General features: G+C 40.7%; 1 protein-coding gene across 1 annotated transcript in view; it reads left to right on the plus strand.

Annotated features, from left to right (window-relative positions):
- FAM98B (family with sequence similarity 98 member B) overlaps window positions 1-22,124 on the plus strand; it is a 39,853-nt gene that overhangs the window by 16,855 nt on the left and 874 nt on the right. The window contains exons 4-7 of the mRNA XM_062205600.1: window positions 4,948-5,126; window positions 8,708-8,788; window positions 9,340-9,456; window positions 18,274-18,441. Of these exons, the coding sequence (XP_062061584.1) occupies window positions 4,948-5,126; window positions 8,708-8,788; window positions 9,340-9,456; window positions 18,274-18,441 (545 nt within the window). The remainder of the gene's footprint in view (window positions 1-4,947; window positions 5,127-8,707; window positions 8,789-9,339; window positions 9,457-18,273; window positions 18,442-22,124) is intronic.

Here is a 22,124-nt window from a genome sequence, read left to right on the forward strand (position 1 = left end):
TTGTACTTTAATATTTTTTCCTTAACCTGGTTCATATCCTGGCATTTATAACTATATGGTTACAGTTGGTGACCTTAAAAATCCTAGGTTTCCAAGATTATTACATCTTGTTACTATTGTTAGGAACTGAATTTGTTCAAAAATATTTATTGATTACCTACTCTTGTACTAAGAACTGCTCTAGACACTAGCAGTTGATCAGTTAAAAAGAAACAGAATAGAATTTGTGCCTTCAGTGCTCTCTGGTATGGCCTGTTTTTATCAGAGAATATGGAGTGTAGATAAACCTATATTCAAACAGTTACTGTAAATAATAGGTTTGTTTGTGTTGGGTCTCTTCAAAATGTTTATTTTATGCTTTTTTTTTTTTTTTTTTTTTTTTTGACAGGCAGAGTGGACAGTGAGAGAGAGAGAGACAGAGAGAAAGGTCTTCCTTTTGCCGTTGGTTCACCCTCCAATGGCCGCAGCGGTAGCGCACTGCGGCCGGCGCACCGCGCTGTTCCGATGGCAGGAGCCAGGTGCTTCTCCTGGTCTCCCATGGGGTGCAGGGCCCAAGCACTTGGGCCATCCTCCACTGCACTCCCTGGCCATAGCAGAGAGCTGGCCTGGAAGAGGGGCATCCGGGACAGGATCGGTGCCCCGACTGGGACTAGAACCCGGTGTGCCGGCGCCGCAAGGCAGAGGATTAGCCTGTTGAGCCACGGCGCCGGCCTATTTTATGCTATTTTTAAAGTTCTATAAGCAATAGATATTTTAAATATTTATTTATTCGAAAGGCAGAGATATGGGGAGGGGAGAGAGTGAGATCTACCATCCATCTGCTTGTTCATTCCCCAGATAGCCACAACGGCCGGAGCTGGGCCAAACTGTAGGCAGGAGCCAGGAGCTTTTTCCGGGTCTCCTATGTGGGTGCAGGGGCCCAAGTACTTGGGTCATCTTCCGTGGCTTTCCCAGGTGCATTAGGGAGCTGGATTGGAAGTGGAGCAGCCGGGACTTGACTCAGCATCCATATGGGCTTCTGACCCTGCAGGTGGAGGCTTAACCTTCTACGCCACAGCACCGCCACCAAAATAATTTTTTAAGATCTCTATTTGAAGATTTCTGGCAGTTCAGTTGAGCCTTTTGTAAGATCCATGCAATGTATTCTCCCTTGGTTCTAGCATTAGTACAGTTTTTTTTTTTTTTCCTAGATAGAGGTGTTGGCATTTGAATTACTTTGTGGCAGTTGAGAGGGAATAATAATAATGTGCGTCTTCCCTAGTGTTTGCACTATTTTCGTCTTTCTTCCATTTGGTGGGAGTTGCTGATTTAATGAACCACTGTTATTAATGGGAGGTCACAGTAATCTTTAGGTTTGATGGACAGAAAGGAAGCTACAAAGCACTGGCCTAGAGTAGCTTGTATCCTCTTAATGTCAGTCAGTGAGACCTATGTAATCCATCATGTTTTCCTTTTTGTACTAAGAAGCTAAGTGATACAGGTTTCTGGTACAAATAAAAATAAAAAAGAAGATATAAGAAAATTTGTATAGTTCTTTCTGATTATAAAAATGATGCTTAGGCTTATGATGATGGGGAGTTAATGTTTATGGGTACATAGTTTCAGTAGAGAAGAATGAAAAAGCTCTGCAGATGGATGGTGGTGATGGTTGCACAATAGTACAAGTTTTTTTTTTTTTTTTAAAGATTTATTTGAAAAGCAGAGTTGCAGAGAGAGGGAGGGAGAGAGGGAGAGAGAGGTCTTCCATCTGCTGGTTCACTCCCCAGTTGGCTGCAATGGCTGGATCTGTGCCAATCTGAAGCCAGGAGCCAGGAGCTTCTTCCTGGTCTCCCACGTGGATGCAGGGGCCCAAGCACTTGGGCCATTTTCTACTGCTGTTCCAGGCCATAGCAGAGAGCTGGATTGGAAGTGGGGCAGCCGTATGGGATGCCGGCACTGCAGGCGGCAGCTTTACCTAATATGCCACAGTGCCGGGCCCACAGGTGTTCTTAATGCCAGAGGATTGTACACTTTAAAATGGTTACAGTGGTTTATTTTATATGTTTAAAAGTTACCTGCTCATCACTGAAGTTCTGGAAAGTTAGGTGAAATTGTAAAGAATAAAATCATTAATAATCTTACTCCCCAGTGAGAATTGTAAATAACTTTTTGAGATATATTCTTTTTCCCCCCGTGTTCTCCTTTCTCTCTCTCTCTCTCAAGAAAGGTTGAGGTCCTGTTACAGATGTAGTTCATTCTCCTCCCCTTTAATGTATTGTTCTCTTTCCCCCAACATGAATATTTTTTGAAAAAATAGTTTATGTTGGCTGCATTACATTCTGTTTATTGGCGTAATGTTTTATTTAATAGATTTCAGATTTGGAGGCATTTGGATTTTTTTGTTTTAAAATAATTTATTTGTGGTTACTTTTTATTTTTTATTTTATTTTTTTAAAGATTTATTTATTTGAAAGTCAGAGTTAAACAGAGGGAGGAGAGGCAGAGAAGGAGAGAGAGGTCTTCCATCCGATGGTTCACCCCAATTGGCCAGAGCTACACTGATCTGAAGCCAGGAGCCAGGAGCTTCTTCTGGGTCTCCCATATGTTGCAGTGACCCAAGGACTTGGGCCATCTTCCACTGCTTTCCCAGGCCATAGCGGAGAGCTAGATTGGAAGTGGAGCAGCCGGCTCTTGAATTGGCACCGAGATGGGATGCCGGCGCTTCAGGCCAGGGCATTAACCCTCTGCACCACAGCTCTGACCTCACTTACTCTTACTTTGGACAGTGACTTTCAGCATTTAAAAAATCTCATCTAGATATTACCCTATTTTGTTCCAGAAAAGTTAAACTGTTTCACAGTCCTACCAGCTTCTTTAGTTAAATATTTCCATCATAACCATAGTTAATTGTTTTAATCATATTATAAACTGCTGATTCTTCTTAGATATGGTTGCAACATGTATGAAATAAAAAGAACCAAATTCCTTACTATGTAAACGATTTTAAAAATCAAGAAAAATATGAAAACTCCTTGGAAAAATGTGTCTAGTACTTAATATGTGAAGTTCATTCTACAGGAAAAAAATTTTTTAATTGTTTTCAACATGAAAAGATGCAGTACCGGCTGGCGCCGCGGCTCACTAGGCTAATCCTCCGCCTTGTGGCGCCGGCACACCGGGTTCTAGTCCTGGTCAGGGCGCCGGATTCTGTCCCGGTTGCCCCTCTTCCAGGCCAGCTCTCTGCTGTGGCCAGGGAGTGCAGTGGAGGATGGCCCAAGTGCTTGGGCCCTGCACCCGCATGGGAGACCAGGAGAAGCACCTGGCTCCTGCCATCGGATCAGTGCGGTGCGCCGGCTGCAGCGCGCCTACCGCTGCGGCCATTGGAGGGTGAACCAACGGCAAAAGGAAGACCTTTCTCTCTCTCTCTCTCTCTCACTGTCCACTCTGCCTGTCAAAAAAAAAAAAAAAAAGGAAAAGATGCAGTACCAACCAATATTAAAATGACAGGATACCATTTCTCACTTCAAATTTACTGGTTCAGAATCTCTTGGAGTCCTGCCATCTACATTTTTGACAATCAGCTGAAACTGCAGTATTAAATTGGGACTTTTGTATGTGTGTGTGTTTGTGTGAAAATGCGAAAATAAAACCCCTAATGGTTACAATAAAGAAAGAAAAAAAAGGGGAAAACAAACCTTAATGGTTTACTTATTGTAAGGAAAAGTTAATTTAAAACAAGACTATGGCCATAAAAGGTTTTTGGGTAATTTTCTTAAATTGAATGGATTGAATGTTGTGGAGAAAGTGGTGGGACTTGTTAATAGCCTAGGGCAATCCATCTTGATTCAAATTGCTCTGCTTATGGATCACATAGAGTTATTTCTTATCTCCTATCCTCTGTGTTCTATACATATGAGAGAGATATTTTGTCAGAGTCTTACACATTCTAAAATTGTTGATTCGCTGGTGAGTCTGATCTACTGGACTGAGGATAGGTGCTCTCTTATTTGGGTTTGTGTCCCATTGTCACCATACTACCTGATTCAGAGCAGGCCCTTGGTAAATGTGTATTTACTGAAAAAGCAATCCAGAAAATTTAATATTAATTCAAATAGAACCGAAACCAGCTAATATGAAATCAAGGGGAGTAAGTCATTCTTCTTTGGCCTGATAATATTAAATAAATTCATTTAAGTTTTTTAAACATTTTTTTTTAATTTCTGTTGCCCAACTTGTACTTGTTTATCTGTTTCCAAATAAGCTTTAGATTTACTCTGTTTTGGTAAAGTACATGAAAGTGAAGCTGCTGTGTTGAGATCCTGGATCCTAGACTGCCTAATTCCAGTACTTAACTCTTTTGAAGTTGGAAACGATCAGGCCAGTACTGTGACATATCCGGTAAATATTTTTAAGTACATATGCAGTGCTGGCATCCCGTATGGGTGCTGGTTTGAGTCCCGGATGCTCTGTTTCCCATCCAGCTCCTTGCTATGGCTTGGGGAAGCAGTGGAAGATGGCCCAAGTCCTTGGGCCCCTGCACCCGCGTGGGATACCCAGGGGAGGCTCCAGGCTCCTGGCTTCAGATCGGCCTAGATCCTGCCATTTTGTCCATTTGAGGAGTGAACCTGCAGATGGAAGACCTCTCTCTCTCTCTCTCTGCACCTCTGCCTCTCTGTAATGCTGCCTTTCCAATAAATAAATAATTCTTTTGAAAAAGAAAGCAATCAGCCATTTAAAATACAGTATGAATGCATTCATAGGAGTAGCTATTTCATATTGTGTTAGCTCTTTCCTCCCTTCATTTTATCTTGAAGTTTATGGTTTCTATTCTATAACTATTGACGCTGTTATTTGTAAGTTGATAGTGTTCTTGGTATTATTGATATTTATTTTAAGTGACTTCAATAAAATATCTTAAATTCTTATGCATGTATTATTAATATTATTTTTCCTCTTTTTTTGTTACAGTATTTTTAAGTACAGAACTTCAAGCTTTACAGATATTACAGAACAAGAAACATAAAAATTCTCAATTAGATAAAAATAGTGAAATCTGTCAGGAAGTTCAAGCTATGTGTGATACCCTTGGTGTACCCAAGTCACCCACTTCTGACATTCCGCTTATGCTAAACCAAGTGGAATCAAAGGTACCATATTTTTCTTATTTTTAATTAACTGCTTATTTTAAATAACTTTCTTATTTTAAATTAACTGCTAACATATAAATGCTATGCAAGTTTTAATAATGAAAATATTCCCTTTAACTATAAGGTCCATATTCCTTTTCTAGAAAAAAATTATTTCCATATAAACTAAATTTTGGCTTTAGCCTTAATAAGCATGTGACTATAGGAATGTAATATTCAGGAATAGTTCTTAGTGAATACACTTAGACACTTAGACATTGCCATAGTTTTCCATGATAAAGATCACTTCACAAATTTCAGGATTGCTTTCGTAATTAGAGTTGTAATACAGTAGAGTGAAAAAAGTAGAGGTATCCTACAAACTCAAAAAGCAAGGTAAATGCTATTTATTTGCTTATTGTAGATTTTTTCTAACCTTTTATTTATTTGAGAGGTAGAGACAGAGGGTGCTTCCAAGTGCTAGTCTACTTCAAGCTGAACCTGCCAAAATTGGGAGCCAGGAACCCAGTCCAGGTCTCAGGTACGGGTGGTGGGAATCCAGTTATTTGAGCCATCATGTGCCTCCTAGTGTATATATTTTCAGGAAGCTAGAGTCAGGAGCCAGGTATTGAACCTAGGTATTCTGATACAAGGTATTGTCATCTTAACTGCTAGGCCAGACTCCTACCCCTAAAATTTATTTTAATGGATATTGTTAATAGTATTGCAGTATGACTTCTTTGACAGTGAGCAAGCACAGGTTTTTTGTTATTTAAAATGGTGTGTGTTTTATAGTGAATGAATGAATAAGTACTCTGATAGAGTAGTTATAAACAACCACAGCTTATACCTCATTCATGTTACTTTATAATGTCCCTCTTGGCTAAATATTTACCTTAAAGGACTTCCTACTCCTTTCAATTCCTGTCAAAAGTAAAACTTTCTGTATTTTCTTTCTTCTAGTTGTGGTATGTTCAGGAGACACTTTTTCACCACTGAGGGAAAACAAACTTTGTAGCTTGAAGCTGTTCAAATGTGTAAAGAAATCATAGTAATATTAACAGCAAATATTTAGCATTTACTTTTCAGAATGTTTGCATGCAATGACTCCTTTCATTCTCACATTACCCATATGAGGTAGGCATTGTTATTATCTGTAACAACCATGTAAGGAAACTGATGTACTGAAATATTTAATAACAAATAAGTTTCTAAGTAGTTGGAGACCTGAGATTTGAACCCACACTGGCACCTTGCAGAGCCTGTGCTCTTAACTCATTCTAACTCATACATAACAAGTACTTATCTAATGTTGAATCTTTAGAAGTGGAGCTCAGCAAGATAACATGTAATGCACTGTAGGTATGCATTCAAAATTCCTCTTAGGCCGGCGCCGCGGCTCACTAGGCTAATCCTCCGCCTTGCGGCGCCGGCACACCGGGTTCTAGTCCCGGTCAGGGCACCGATCCTGTCTCGGTTGCCCCTCTTCCAGGCCAGCTCTCTGCCATGGCCAGGGAGTGCAGTGGAGGATGGCTGAAGTCCTTGGGCCCTGCACCCCATGGGAGACCAGGAGAAGCACCTGGCTCCTGCCATCGGATCAGCGCGGTGCACCGGCCGCAGCGCGCCTACCGCGGCGGCCATTGGAGGGTGAACCAACGGCAAAAGGAAGACCTTTCTCTCTGTCTCTCTCTCACTGTCCACTCTGCCTGTCAAAAAAAATAAATAAATAAATAAAAAATTAAAAAAAAAAATTCCTCTTAATTGCACGTAACACTTTAGTAATACATGAAATAACATAAAATGGGAGATACCCAAATAGCTGGGAAGTCTACAGAAATGGTGTTTTGTTTTTGTTTTAAAGATTTTTTTTTTAAGATTTGTTTATTTATTTATTTGACAGGTAGAGTTATAGACAGAGAGAGAGACAGAGAGAAAAGTCTTCCTTCCGTTGGCTCACTCCCCAAATGGCCGCCATGGCCGGTACTACGCCGATCCGAAACCAGGAGCTAGGCGCTTCTTCCTGGTCTCCCATGCGGGTGCAGGGGCCCAAGCACTTGGGCCATCCTCCACTGCCTTCCCGGGCCACAGCAGAGAGCTGGACTGGAAGAGGAGCAACCGGGACTAGAACCCGGAGCCCATATGGGATGCCGGCGCCGCAGGCGGAGGGTTAACCTAGTGAGCCACAGCGTCGGCCCTGTTTTAAAGATTTAATTTCTTTATTTGAAAGGCCGAGTTAGAGAAAGAGAGAGGGAGACACAGAGGTCTTCCATCTGCTGGTTCATTCTAAAATGGCTGTAGCAGCCAGGGCTGGGCCAGGCCAAAGCCAGGAACTTATGCCAGGTCTCTCACATGGGTGCAAGGGCCTAAGCACTTGGAGTATCCTCCACTGCTTTTCTAGGTGCATTAACAGGGAGCTGGATCAGAAGTGAAGCATGTTTTATGGAAATAAGTAATTCCATAAAATATATAGACATTGTATCAGTAATTATATCATTATTGTAGAGGTACATTGGCTATGAAGCTAACCAAGAATAAGCTTTGGGGCCCCTCATTTGTACAGGTTCTTTCTAAGCTAATTTTAAAAAATAGGTTTATCGAGATATGATTTGTGTGCCATAAAATTCGCCCATTTTAAGTGTGTGATTCAATGAATTTTAGTATATTTAGAGTTGTACAGTCATCACAAAAATGTAGTTTTAGAACATTTCTGTCATTCTGAAAAAAAACCTTATGTCCATTTACAATCACTCCTCAGCACTGCCCCAGCTTCTCAGCTGATTTTGAATTACTGTGTTTAAAGAATATTCTCAATGCTAAATAAGCTTAATGTGCCCCAGAATCTGAACTATTCATGATTGTTTCCTCTTCTGACTACCTTAAAACCAAAAAATTAAGTATTTCATTGGGCTTTGAAATGATTTCTTTAGCTAGTGAAGGATTCTCCAGTTAGGAGGGTAGCTCAGTCATTTTCTTCAGGATACATTGCTTTTATTGGAATGACTCTTGGTACTGCTAAAGGAAAGATAAATGCCCAGTGTCTTGTTTACCAAAGTAAAAATGTGTCAAGTTATTTAAATTGGTGGATTTGCAAATGTAATAAAAATTTGTATGTAGTGATTATAATTGAGAGGGGTGTTTCTGCTGTGTTTCTTTGAACAGTGAAGCCAGAATAATTACATTTGGAATGTGTATGTAATATTTATTTGAGAAAGAGCAATGTGTTTGTCATAGGTTTTAGTGTCTCATTTGAGAATTTACCAGGAAGTAAGAGATGTCATTTTAAGAAGAAACTCCCAAATTATTTGACTTAACACTCTTGTGTCCCAATAGTAGAACCTTTTAATAGGTGCTTCTTAGGTTGTCTGTGTATTCTTGGAAAGAAGGTGTTCTGTAGCTTGAATTAATAAAAGTAATACTTCTTTGTAGAAGATACTCTGCCCTGTAGTGATATTTTTTTCCTGGTGTTTGAAGATATATTTTAATTATTGCGCTTGAACATTTTACTTATTCTCTAGTGTTCAAAACAGTACTTCAAACAAGAATAATATAATTGCTTTAACTTAAGTCTGTATGTTTTCACAGTCTTTGATATTTACTTTCAGGTAAAGGATATTCTCTCAAAAGTCCAGAAAAATCATGTGGGGAAACCACTGCTGAAAATTGATTTAAATCCGGAACAGGCGGTAAATACTCCTTTCTTAATAATTTATGTGATTAAATTAGTGGATGTGGCTGGCTTATGTGAATGGATATCCAGATTTTACAATGTATAACATGCATATATCATTCTGGAGAATTAAGCTGGATTGATACGTAGAATACTACATTGTAACCTTTTTTCAATGATTATTTATTAGTTAGAAACACCTGGTCGAGAATATTTATAGTATCCGACATGTTAATACAGTCCTGATTTGAAAGGATAATGCCTCAAAGCCAACAAGATGAAAAATTACTGATACTTTCCTTCTTATTGGTCCAGACTAGTTAATAAGTAAATATTTTACTTAAATTAACATGCTTGAAAATAAGGCAGACTCTACCAGTAGCAGAGTTTGTCTGATATCTTCTGAATATCCTACCTGTTCTTTTAAATACTCAGTTCTTTAAAGAATTTACTATCATGTCTCATGAGATGAGAAAATGGTCAAGTTTACCACCATTTTTAAATTTAGTTTCTGTGTATTGAATGATGGAATCTAAAGTTTAGGATTTTTGTTCTCAAATTCTTTAGGAAAAACTGGAAAGAATCAATGATGCCCTTTCCTGTGAATATGAATGCCGCCGGCGAATGTTAATGAAACGATTAGATGTGACAGTGCAGTCCTTCGGGTGGTCTGATAGAGCAAAGGTAAGGCTGTTTCTCCATTTGTGTCCTGTAGGTGGTAGCCTCTGACAGCTCTTCAGGCCCTCTTATCTGCAATTATATAACTGCCACATTTGCACTTTATTATCTCTGAACCACATAACTAGGCCAATTGCTGGTCTTATATAATGATTCCAGTCATGTGTGAATCCTTATTTGCAAATAATTTGTCCCCAGTTTTTCACATTTCTTTTAAACTCATAGATGTAATTTGTATCAGGATACTCATAGAAGAAGGGGCATCATATGAGATAAGTGAGATAGATACAATGAGCAACCAGTCAACAAAGCGCAGGGTATGGGAATGGGAACTGATAATACTGGTGCTTGAACAGGTCTTCTTGAAAGTGTCTAAAGGCTGGGGAAGTGTGGAGTCTGCTGTCATTGAAGAGGGGTTGGGATTAGGGGTTAGCAGCATTCCCAAATATGAGTGTCTTCAGGTAGCTTTCCAGAGAGTTAGCTCCCATTGCTCCCATTTTATGCGTTTAATAGAGGCTCATGCTTGGTCTGGGATCTGCCTTGCTCCTCCTGCATCATAGCCTGGAGTCTGTCCAGGCAGTGAGTAGACTTCCCTCCTTTCAGAGATTACTGTCCTGGGCTCCTTGATGTTCAGTGTCTGAAAAATCATTGGTTTGCCTGGGTTGTCTAGTTTTTTTGTTGTTTCAAATGGGAGGGTAAATCTGATACCTATTGTTCTATTGTGTCTGCAAGGAGAAATGCAGGTATTACTGCATTTTTATTTTTAATATCAAATGGATACCTCTTCTGCTTTTTTGGTTGGGGTCACTTAGGTAGTGCTGTAGTTTGGATATGATTTGTCCCCCAAAGTTTCAAGTGCTGGAACCTTAGCCCCTCTGTTGCACTGTTGAGGTGGTGCAATGTTGAAGAGGTGGGTCTTAATGGAAGATGATTAGGTCCTGGGGACTGGATGGAGTAATGCTAGTTTTGAGGAGCGGGGTGGTCTCGCAGGAGGGAATTAGTTCTCAGGAGATTGGGTTGTTATATTGGGTCCAGCACACTTGATTCCTCTTTAAGCCAGCTTGTTTCCTTTGTGCTTCTCTGCCATGTTGTGACACAGCCAGGGAGGTCCTTGTCAAGGTGTTGTGCCATGTTCTTGATAATCCCAGCCACCAAAATCATGAGCCAAGTAACCTCTTTATGAGTTACCCACTCTCAGGTATTTGAATATACCAAGACAAAACTGATGAATCCCTGCAGCTTCTTTCAGCTCATGCCTGGAACTTCCAAGCTGCTTCTCTTACAGGTCTGAGTTTTTTACTTATTTTTTTAAAAGATTTATTTATTGCTTTGAAAGTCAGAGTTATACAGAGAGAGGAAGAGACACAGAGACACACACATAGAGAAAGAGGGGGGAGAGACAGAGAGAGACATCTTCCATCCTCTGGTTCACTTCCCAAATGGCTGCAACGACCAGGCCTAGGCCAGGCTGAAGCCAGGAGTCAAGAGTTTCTTCTAGGTCTCCCACATGGATGCAGGGACCCAAGCACTTGGGCCACCTTCCGCTGCTTTCCCAGGCACGTTACAGGGAGCTGGATTGGAAGTGGAGCAGCCTGGATTTGAGTTGGCACCTATATGGGATGCTGGCGCTGTTGGCGGCAGCTTCACTGGCTAGACCACAGCACTGGCCCCTAGGCCTGGGTTCTTAATGTTGACTCTACTATGGTGCCACCATTCTGTTCTTTGCTCTCATGGTCTTTTTGCAAATAAATAATATTATATTCATTTCCTATAACTGCTGTAGTAAATTACCGCAAACTTAGCTTAAAGAATACATATTTATCTCCTATGTTTCTGGAGGTCAGCAGTCCTAATCTAAAGGCATTGGCAGGATTGCATTCCTCTCAGATACTACAGGGAGAATCCATTTTCTTGAGTTTCCTGGCTTCTTAATACCACCTGCATATTTTGGCCCTCAGTCTACTGTTTTCAAAGATAGTCACATAATGGAATTTTTTTAAAAGATTTATTTTATTTATTTGAAAGAGTTACAGAGAGTGGTAGAGAGAGGTCTTCCATCTGCTGGTTCACTCCCCAGATGGCAGCAACGGCCAGAGCTGCGCTGATCTGAAACCAGGAGCCAGGAACTTCTTCTGGGTCTCCCACGTGAGTGCAGGGGCCCAAGGACTTGGGCCATCCTCTACTGCTATCCCAGGCCATAGCAGAGAGCTGGGTTGGAAGAGGAGCAGCCGGGACTAGAACCGGTGCCCATATGGGATGCCGGTGCTTCAGGCCAGGGCTTTAACCCACTGCGCCACAGCACTGGCCCCTTACATGATAGAATTTTCTAGTCTTTTTGTCTCTGCTTCTGTTGTCATATTTCTTCCTGTCTCTGGTATTCTTTTGTCTCCCTATTATAAAAATCTTGGTGATTATATTGGACCCATCCAGATAACATCTTTCCATCTCAACATGCTTATTGGTTTAATACATATGCATCTACAAGATAACATTCATGAGTTCTGGGGTTATGATGTAGATAGATATCTTTGGTGGCCATTCAGTCTACAAAGGGCTCATCTTTCTTTTAATTGAATTTTATTTTTTTCTTGAATTGTACTTCCACAATATGATATGATGCACTTTTTTTTTCTTTCTAAGAATACTTTTAGGGTGAGTGTTTGGCCTAGTGCCTAGTGGTTAAGATGATTGTGTCTCATAGTGATTGAGTTCAAGTCCCAACTCTGTTTCTGAATTTGCCTTCCTGCTAATGTACCCCTTAGGAAGCAGCAGGTGTTGGCTCAAGTAGTTGGGTCTCTGCTACTTAGGTTGGAGTCCTGGATTGAATTCCAGGTTCCTGGCTTTTGCCTGGCCCCCTTGTTATTGTTGTTGGCGTGTGGAGAGTGAACCAATGAATGTGAGCATGTGTTTTTTCTCTCTTTCTCTTGTACTATCTCTGTCTTTTGAAAATCTTTCTTATTTTTCAAAGATTACTTTTTTTTTTTTTTTTTTTTTTTTTATTTTTCACAGGCAGAGTGGACAGTGAGAGAGAGACAGAGAGAAAGGTCTTCCTTTTGCCGTTGGTTCACCCTCCAATGGCCGCCGCGGTAGCGTGCTGCGGCCAGCGCACTGCGCTGATCCGATGGCAGGAGCCAGGTGTTTATCCTGGTCTCCCATGGGGTGCAGGGCCCAAGCACTTGGGCCATCCTCCCCTGCACTCCCTGGCCACAGCAGAGAGCTGGCCTGGAAGAGGGGCAACCGGGACAGGATCGGTGCCCCGACCGGGACTAGAACCCGGTGTGCTGGCGCCGCAAGGCGGAGGATTAGCCTAGTGAGCCGCGGCGCCGGCCCAAAGATTACTTTTAAAAACTGAGTGTTCTAATGAGTTCTCCATTTCTGTATTTCCCCCCCAGTAACTTGCATTCCCCTCCCTTCTCTATTTTTTAAAAAAAGATTTATTTATTTATTTGAAAGGCAGAATTACAGAGAGAGAGAGAGAGAGAGAAGTCTTCCATCCTCTGGTTCACTCCCCAAATGGCCACAAAGGCTGGAACTGGGCCGATCTGAAGCCTGGAGCCTGGGGCCTCTTCCGGGTCTCCTATGTGGTTGCAGGGGCCCAAGGACTTTGGCTGTCTTCCACTGCTTTCCCAGGCCATAGCAGAGAGCTGGATTGGAAGTGGAGCAGCCGGGACTTGAACTGGCACCCATGTGGGGATGTTGGCACCGCAGGCAACGGCTTTATACGCTATGCTACAGTGCTGGGCCCTGGTAACATTTTCATGAAAAAAAGGAATTCAGGAATATAAGACACATTGTGAGAGGTAACGGCACTGAAATTGTCTTAGTATACTAACTACAATGTTTTCAATGTTGATTTTAAGATTACAGAGAGATCCAAAACAAATGTTTTGACATGCTCTATTTAACATTCAGTGTCATGAATTCATAGACATGTTGCTCTGAAAGTAGACTGGAACAGGGGCTTTGAGGAAAATATGCATTCAAAATACATTCAAAATACAGTTCAAAATATTTTGATACTTTGTCATCTTTTCATCTTGGTCTTTTTTCAACATTTTTTTGTTCTTTTTTACTTAGTCTGGAAGATTGTATAAAATATTATTACTTTAAACTATTTGTAACTCAATTTTGGCCTTTTTTTTGGGGGGGATACTCTGCTTTCTTGTTAAATTCAGTATATCTTTATCATTTTTCCCTTATTGTCATTCTAGAAAATGTCTTGTTGAGTGCTTGTCATCAAATATTATTTTACAGAAGTTTTAATCTTTGCATATATTTTATCATATAGATAGATATATAATATTGCTAGACATTGCGGTTTCCTCTAATTTTGTTGGTTTCACTCTTTAATGAAACCTTTGGCAGCTAAAGTTTTGTCTGTGCTATATTCCTAAAAATAGAGTTTCTTAATTAAACAATGATTTTTAAGGCTTTTAACTGGGTTACATACTCCAGAGTTTCCTGTCAGAAAGATTATATACCAATTTGTACCTATTTGTTAGTAAGGTTAATCTAATTTATTATTTTGCTAATATTGAGATGATAATGTAAATATAATTTTATAGTTTGACTTTTTCCACTAAATATATTGTGACCATTGCCTTGTAACTCTAAAAACTTTATTATACCTTTTTAAAATTGGTCTTATTTTTTGAGATATAATTCATATAATGTAAAATTTCAAAGTGTCCAATTTAGTCTTTTTTAGTATATTTGCTATGTTGTAAAATCCTTACAACTATCTAATTCCAGAATGTTTCTATCACCCCAAAATGAAATATACCTCCATTACCAGTCCTTGCCAACACTGTTCCATTCTCTGGAAGCTATTTCTGAAATCAGTCTAATTTCTTTCTGTGAATTTACCTGTTCTGGACACTTCATGTAATTGGAATCATACAATGTATGCCTTTTTGTGTCCAGCTTTTTTCAGGTACCATAATGCTTTCAAGGCGTATCCATGTTGTAGCGTAAAATCACTTCATTCCTTTCAGTTTCCTTCTTATTACTACATTATTATATTTTATCATTTAGTGATGTTCATAATTTACTTAACTCTATTTTATACATTTTTCTATATTAACTAACACCAAAAATGTTTATGTGTAATTTTTACCTTTCAAACTATAGGTTTATGGTGGATTTCTAAAAGGAAATTTACTGTGTAATGGTTAGTACTTTTTTTTTAAGATTTTTTTTTTTTTAAAGATTTGTTTGTTTATTTGAAAGTCAGAGTTACACAGAGAGAGGAGAGGCAGAGAGAAAGAGAGATCTTCCATCCAATGGTCATTCCCCAATTGGCCTCAACAGCCAGAGCTGTGCTGATCTGAAACCAGGAGCTTCTTCTGGGTCTTCCCACACTGGTGCAAGGGCCCAAGGACTTGGGCCATCTTCTACTGCTTTCCCCGGCCATAGCAGAGAGCTGGATTGGAAGAGGAACAGCCGGGACTAGAACCGGTGCCCATATGGGATGTCGATGCTTCAGGCCAGGGCGTTAACCCGCTGTGCCACAGGCTCCGGCCGCGGTACTTTTTTAAAAAATTTATTTATTTGCAACACAGAGTTACAGAGGGAGAGAGAGAGGAAGAGACAGATAATTCTTCCATCTGCTGATTCACTCCCCAAATGACAGGTCAAAGCCAGGAGTTTCATTGGGGTCTCCCACATGGGTGGTAGGGGCCCAAGGACTTGGGCCATCCTCTGCTTCCTTCCCAGGCATATTAGCTGGAAGCTGGATTGGAAGTAAAGCAGCTGGGACACAAACTTGCACCCATATGGGATGCTGGCATTTCAGACTGCAACTTTACCTGCTACACCACAGTGCCAGCCCCAGGGTATTACTCTTAATACTCTTAATCTCTGTTGCCAAATTGTTTTCAGGAAAGTTTGTGTGAATTTAAATTCCTACCAGTAGAATAAATGAAATTTTGTCTCAGTTTAGTCTTTTTAATATTTATTTAGAATATTATCAATTTTCTTGGTAAAAGACTTCTTTTAAATTGTGTATTCTTATTATTGGTAAAGTTGAACTTTTTTCACAAGCTTATTAGTCATTTATATATTCTCTTTTTTTGAAACTTCTATTTGTGTTTTGTCTTTTTCCTGTTGAGTCTTCCTGTTTTCTTTTTGATTGAGTTTCTTATATGTTAAGGAAATTTTTGGTTGCTTTATTTGTTAAAAGTATTTTTTCTAATTGTCTTTTGATTTTGCTTTATCTTTTAATGTATAGAAATTTATTCTTTATAATGAGTTGAATTTTTTTATTTAACATAAAACTTCAACCTTTGATTCTCATTGGAATTTCCTGTGTTATGTAATGTGCCTTATGACACTTAATTGTTGTATTTTTACAAATAATCAATTCCAGCTTCATTTTTAAAAATATTATTTCTCCTTTGTTGTTGATTTGGAATACCTTCTTTGTTAATTCTTGCATCTGTACATTTATGAGATTCTGAGGCTCAGTTGCCAGTTTTGTTTTATCTGTGTTTTTCTTCTCCCAAGTTCTTGTGACTTAGACTAGAGTAAGACGGTGTGTTCTCTATGCACTTATGTTTGGGGGTCAGTTAGGCAAAGCTGGATTTCTTCTTTGTATTTTGGTGAAGTAACATCAGCCTTCAGACCTCATTTTTTTCCCCCTTTCTGTAGAAGGGAATAATAAAAATCAGTAATTCTAAAAGGATGATTTGAGGATTAAATAATGCCTGCCAAGTGAACAATATTTCAACACATTAAATAAGTGCTCAATAAGTATTAGCAGTTAAGACAATGAGATAATTTCATATATATATATATTTTTTTTGACAGGCAGAGTGGACAGAGAGAGAGAGAGAGAGAAAGGTCTTCCTTTTGCCGTTGGTTCACCCTCCAATGGCCGCCGCGGCCAGCGCGCTGTGGCCGGCTCATCGCGCTGATCCGAAGGCAGGAGCCAGGTGCTTCTCCTGGTCTCCCATGCGGGTGCAGGGCCCAAGCACTTGAGCTATCCTCCACTGCACTCCTGGGCCACAGCAGAGAGCTGGCCTGGAAGAGGGGCAACCGGGACAGAATCCGGTGTGCCGGTGCTGCAAGGCGGAGGATTAGCCTATTGAGCCGCGTCGCCGGCCGATAATTTCATATTTTTTTAAAAAAATAATTATTTCTGGGGCCGGCGCCATGACTCACTTGGTTAATCCTCCACCTGCAGCGCCAGCATCCCATATGGGCGCCGGGTTCTAGTCCCGGTTGCTCCTCTTCCAGTCCAGCTCTCTGCTGTGGCCCAGGAGGGCAGTGGAAGATGGCCCAAGTGCTTGGGCCCCTGCACCCACATGGAAGACCGAGAAGAAGTTCCTGGCTCCTGGCTTTGGATCGGCACAGCACCCTCCGTAGCAGCCATTTGGGGAGTGAACCAACGGAAAGAAGACCTTTCTCTCTGTTTCTCTCTCACTGTCTATAACTCAACCTGTCAAATAAAAAAAAATAAAAAAAAATTATTTATTTGACAGAGTTACAGAGAAGCAGAGGCAAAGAGAGAGAGAGGTCTTCTATCTACTGGTTCACTCAACAAGTTTCTGGAGCTGAGCTGATCCTAAGCTAGGAGCCTGGAACTTCTTCTGGGTCTCCCATGCAGTTGCAGGTGCCCAAGGACTTGAGCCATCTTCTACTGTTTTCCCAGGCCATAGCAGAAAACTGGATCAGAAGTGGAGCATCCGGGCTTCAAACCAGTGCCCATGTGGAATGCTGGCACTGCAGGTAGTGGCTTAACTCACTAAGCCTCAGTGCTAGCCCCAGTAATTTCAGAAATTTGGTATTTTTAACCATTTATTCCAGTTTTCCTTTTGTTTTTACAAGGTGTACTGATATTTCATTTTAAAAGTCCTCCATATGTTTTAGTTAAAACTATTTTTAGATGTTTTGTGTGTGTTTTTTTAAGACTTATTTATTTATAAGGTAGAGTTACAGAGGGGCAGAGTCAAAGAGAGATCTTACACCTGCTGGTTTACTCCTGAAATGGCCGCAACTGCTGGAGCTGGACTGATCTGAATGAAGGCAGGAGCCAGAAGCCTCTTCCAGGTCTCCTGTGCGGGTTCAGGGGCCCAAGCACTTCGACCATCTTCCACTGCTTTCCCCAGCCATAGCAGAGAGTTGGATTGGAAGTGGAGCCAGCTGGGTCTTTTTTTTTTTTTTTTTTGACAGGCAGAGTGGACAGTGAGAGAGAGAGACAGAGAGAAAGGTCTTCCTTTGCAGTTGTTTCACCCTCCAATGGCCGCGGCGGCTGGCGCGCTGCGGCCGGTGCACCGCGCTGATCCGATGGCAGGAGCCAGGTGCTTCTCCTGGTCTCCCATGCGGGTGCAGGGCCCAAGCACTTGGGCCATCCTCCACTGCACTCCCTGGCCACAGCAGAGAGCTGGCCTGGAAGAGGGGCAACCGGGACAGGATCGGCGCCTCGACTGGGACTAGAACCTGGTGTGCCGGCGCCGCAAGGCGGAGGATTAGCCTAGTGAGCCGCGGCGCTGACATCTAGCTGGGTCTTGAACTGACCCCCGTATGGAGTTGCCGGCACTGCAGGCAGCAGTTTTACCCATGCTCCACAGCGCCAGCCCCAATGTTGAGTGTTTTTAAGATAAGAATAGAATCATCTTGTGTCACATTTTTAAATGAGTTGTTGCTGGTAGTAATGTATTCTTTCAGCTTGTTGGTCTATTTTTTTCATTCTACATATAAGTTATCAGATTATTTAGATGTTGTTGTTCTTTTCTGTTTCCTTGCTTGTGCACTTTTTTCTTTCTGAAGACTGAGTGTTATCGCCCTTTCATTAAAATTTACTTCTCCTTTTTTGTCATTTAGGTAAAAACAGATGATATAGCAAGAATTTACCAACCCAAGCGTTATGCTTTGTCACCCAAGACAACAGTTACTTTGGCACATCTACTTGCTGCTCGTGAAGATCTGTCCAAGATCATCAGGACAAGTAGTGGCACCAGCCGTGAGAAGACGGCATGTGCCATTAATAAGGTTAGTTTTTCTTTCAGCATACTGGAGAATGAATTTACATTATCCTCATTTCATGATTTTACAGATTTTGATCCATTTTTTCATTTCATGGTGAATTCACAGAAAAGAGAATGGCGGAGAGTCTTCAGTACGCTTAGTTCACGTAGTTATATTTTGTTTGTGTTCCTTTGAATATCAGTATTCATGAATTAAATAAAAGGTTACAGCATCTTTTACTGCTTTCCCAGCAGAGAGCTGGATCAGAAGTGGAGCGGCCAAGTCTCGAACTGGTGCCCATGTGGGGTGCCAGCGCTTCAGGCCAGGGCATTAACCCGCTGCACCACAGTGCCGGCACCACAATTCAGATATTTTTAAAACACTGTTTCTCGCTCAGTGGATCTTGAATAGAATACCTTGCCAGAGGATGGTTATTATTTTTTTTTTCCTGGTGATTAGAACTTTTTTTTTTTACTTTTTTAAATTTTATAAAGGGAACAGATTTCCTATATATAGTTTTAAGAGCATAATGATACTACTTCCCTCCCTTACTCCCTCTCTCCTCCTCCTTTTTTTTTTTAAGATTGATTTTTATTATTTATTTGAAAGAGTTACACAGAGAGAGGAGAGGCAGAGAGAGAGACAGAGAGAGGTCTTCCATCTGATGGTTCACTCCCCAATTGGCTGCAACGGCCTGAGCTGCGCCAGTCTGAAGCCAGGAGCTTCTTCTGGGTCTCCCACGTGGGTGCAGGGGCCCAAGAACTTGGGCCATACTCTACTGCTTTCCCAGGCCATAGCAGAGAGCTGGATTGGAAGTGGAGCAACCAGATCTCGAACTGGCACCCATATGGGATGCTGGTGCTTCAGGCCAGGGCGTTAACCTGCTGTACCATAGCGCTGACGCCCTTACTTTTAGTTTAATTTGTACAATGACATATTTTTTTTTAAAAAAAGATTTATTTATTTGAAAGGCAGAGTTACAGAGAGGCAGAGAGAGAGAGAAAGTCTTCCATCTGCTGGTTTATTCCCCAGGTGGCCGCAATGACCAGAGCTGCACTGATCCAAAGCCAGGAACCAGGAGTTTCTTCTGGGTCTCCCATGCGGGTGCAGAGGCCCAAGGACTTGGGCCATCTTCCACTGCTTTCCCAGGCCGTAGTAGAGAGCTGGATCGGAAGTGTAGCACCTAGGATTCTAACTGGTGCCCATGTGGGATGCTGGCACTGCAGGTGGCAGCATTACCCGCAGTGCCACAGTGCTGGCCCTGTACTTTCAATTTACTTTATAATCACGAGCTTAATCCTCCCCTAAGTAAATAATTTAACAAGTAGAAAGTAGAAAAACCACTCTTCTTCAAGAGTATAGACAAGGGCTGTAAACAATAATCACATCTCAGAATTTTGCTCATATGATTACTTTTTTTTGTATATTGGAATAAATCAGGGAAAACATGATACTTGTCTTTCTGGGACTGGTTTATATCACTAAGCATAATGATCTCCAGTTGCATCCATTTTGTTGTGAAAGACAGGATTTCATTCAGTTTGCTAATTTTTGCTAAATTAGGCATGAATATTTGCCTCTATGCTTCTGTTTTGGTTCAACCCCCTTTATCTTCTAAATGAATTCTGTCTTTAAATATGTTACTTAATATCTTGCATGGGTTATAATATAAATCTATGGCTACTAGATTGAGAGTTTTACTTCTGTATGTGACACTGCCCATTTCTTTTCTGAATTTATAACTTGCAGTCTGATTATCTGTAATCTTAGCATCAGCTCTTGGAGCAGCATCTCTACATGCCCACCTACGTAACTTGTGTGGTGGAGTGATCACTGAGACTAGCAACCAAGAAAAACTGTTTTTGTTTTTGGCTTTGATTATGAGACATTATTGCTGGCATTAAAAGAATATTTATATACAGTGAGTATGTTGTACTTTTTTTTTATATGACCTACATTCCTAAACATAGCTTTGATCAGAGGATCAATGGAAGTAGAATCCAGTAGATTGATAGGTCATTTTAATTGTGGCAGTATTTTGCCTCTTTTCTTGAAATGTGCCAGCAAGCTAGCTTTAGCTTCCCTCGGCTGTCTTTCCCTCTGTTCATGAAGTATATGGTAGTTCCTTTCTGCAGTTTGGGGACTTAAGCTCTTCCATCTTTATTCTCAAAGTATTATAAAACATGGTTAAGAAAGTACAAAATTTCTTTATTTTCTTTGTGCAGTTTAGGACCAGAAGTGTTTTGGAATTTGGATTTTTTTTTTCAGATTCTGGAATATTGCCATACATATCTTAGGGATAAGCTCCAGAAGTGTAAACACTGAACTCATTCATGTTTCTTACACATTTTATATACATAGCCTGAAAGTAGTTTTGTGCCATATTTTTAGTGTGCTTGTATTTGATTGAGAACAATCATCTGAAGTCAGTTATGGAATTTTCTACTTTTGCATTTATGTTGGCTCTCAAAATGTTGGATTTTGGAGCATTTTGGATTTTTAGATTAGGAATACTTGACCATGGGGCCAGCACTGTGGCTCAGCAGTAACGCCTTGGCCTGAAGTGCTGGCATCCCATATGGGCGCCAATTCGAGACCCGGGTGCTCCACTTCCGATCATGCTCTCTGCTGTGGCCTGGGAAAGCAGGGGAAAATGACTCAATCCTTGGGCCCCTGCACCGACATGGGAGGCCTGAAAGAAACTCCTGGCTCCTGCCTTCAGATTGGCGCAGCTCAGGCCGTTGCAGCCAGTTGGGGAGTGAACCATTGGATGGAAGACCTCTCTCTCTCTGTCTCTCTCTCTGCCTCTCCTCTCTCTCTGTGTAACCCTGACTTTCAAATAAATAAATAAATCCTAAAAAAAAAAAAAATACTTGATCTATAATAGTGTAATAATTGAATCATTATTCAGTGTAAGTGAGTTTAAATTTCTAGAAAGAAAGGAATAGTTTAACTTTTATTTTGGACAGGAATAGTTTATTGAAAATTCTTATCTCTCTTCAGTGATAAGAATGATAACCTGAGATTAGTTACTAAATTCAACTCTAACCTCATTACATCCACATTACACATACTTCAAACTTTTGAAATAAAATATGCTTAGAGGTATAATCTTTTATTGGATAATATCGTATCAATGGCATTGGAAAATAGAGTTGTTAGATAAATGGATATGAAGTTAATATAAGGGTATGTAGTTTATATATGTTAAAAATTTTTTTGCTACGTAATTTTTTTAGTGTGATGGGTACTACATTTGTTATAGAATTTGCTAAACAAATTTAAATGAGAGAAGATTAACAAGGAGCCTGCACTTAAGTGCAGCAGGTTAAGCTACCACCTGCAACGCTGGCATGCTATATAGGCATTGGTTCCAGTCCTGGCTGCTCCACTTCCAATCCAGCTCCCTGTTAATGTGCCTGGGAAAACAACGGAAGATGGTTCAAGTTCTTGGGCCCTTGCACCCATGTGGAAGACCTGGAAGAAGCTACTGGCTCCTGGCCCAGCCTTGGCCATTGTGGCTGTTAGGGGAATGAACCAGCAGATGGGAGATTTCTGTCTATCCCTTTCTCTCTTTCTGTAACTCTGCCTTTCAAACAAATACAAATAAATCTTAAATTAAAAAATAAAATTAACATGTCCTTAAGCTTTAGAAATACTCCCCTAGATTGTTTTAAAATAGTACCACATTCTGAGGAATTTGTCAT

Source organism: Lepus europaeus, chromosome 11, assembly GCF_033115175.1.
Source record: "Lepus europaeus isolate LE1 chromosome 11, mLepTim1.pri, whole genome shotgun sequence".
NCBI lineage: Eukaryota > Metazoa > Chordata > Mammalia > Lagomorpha > Leporidae > Lepus > Lepus europaeus.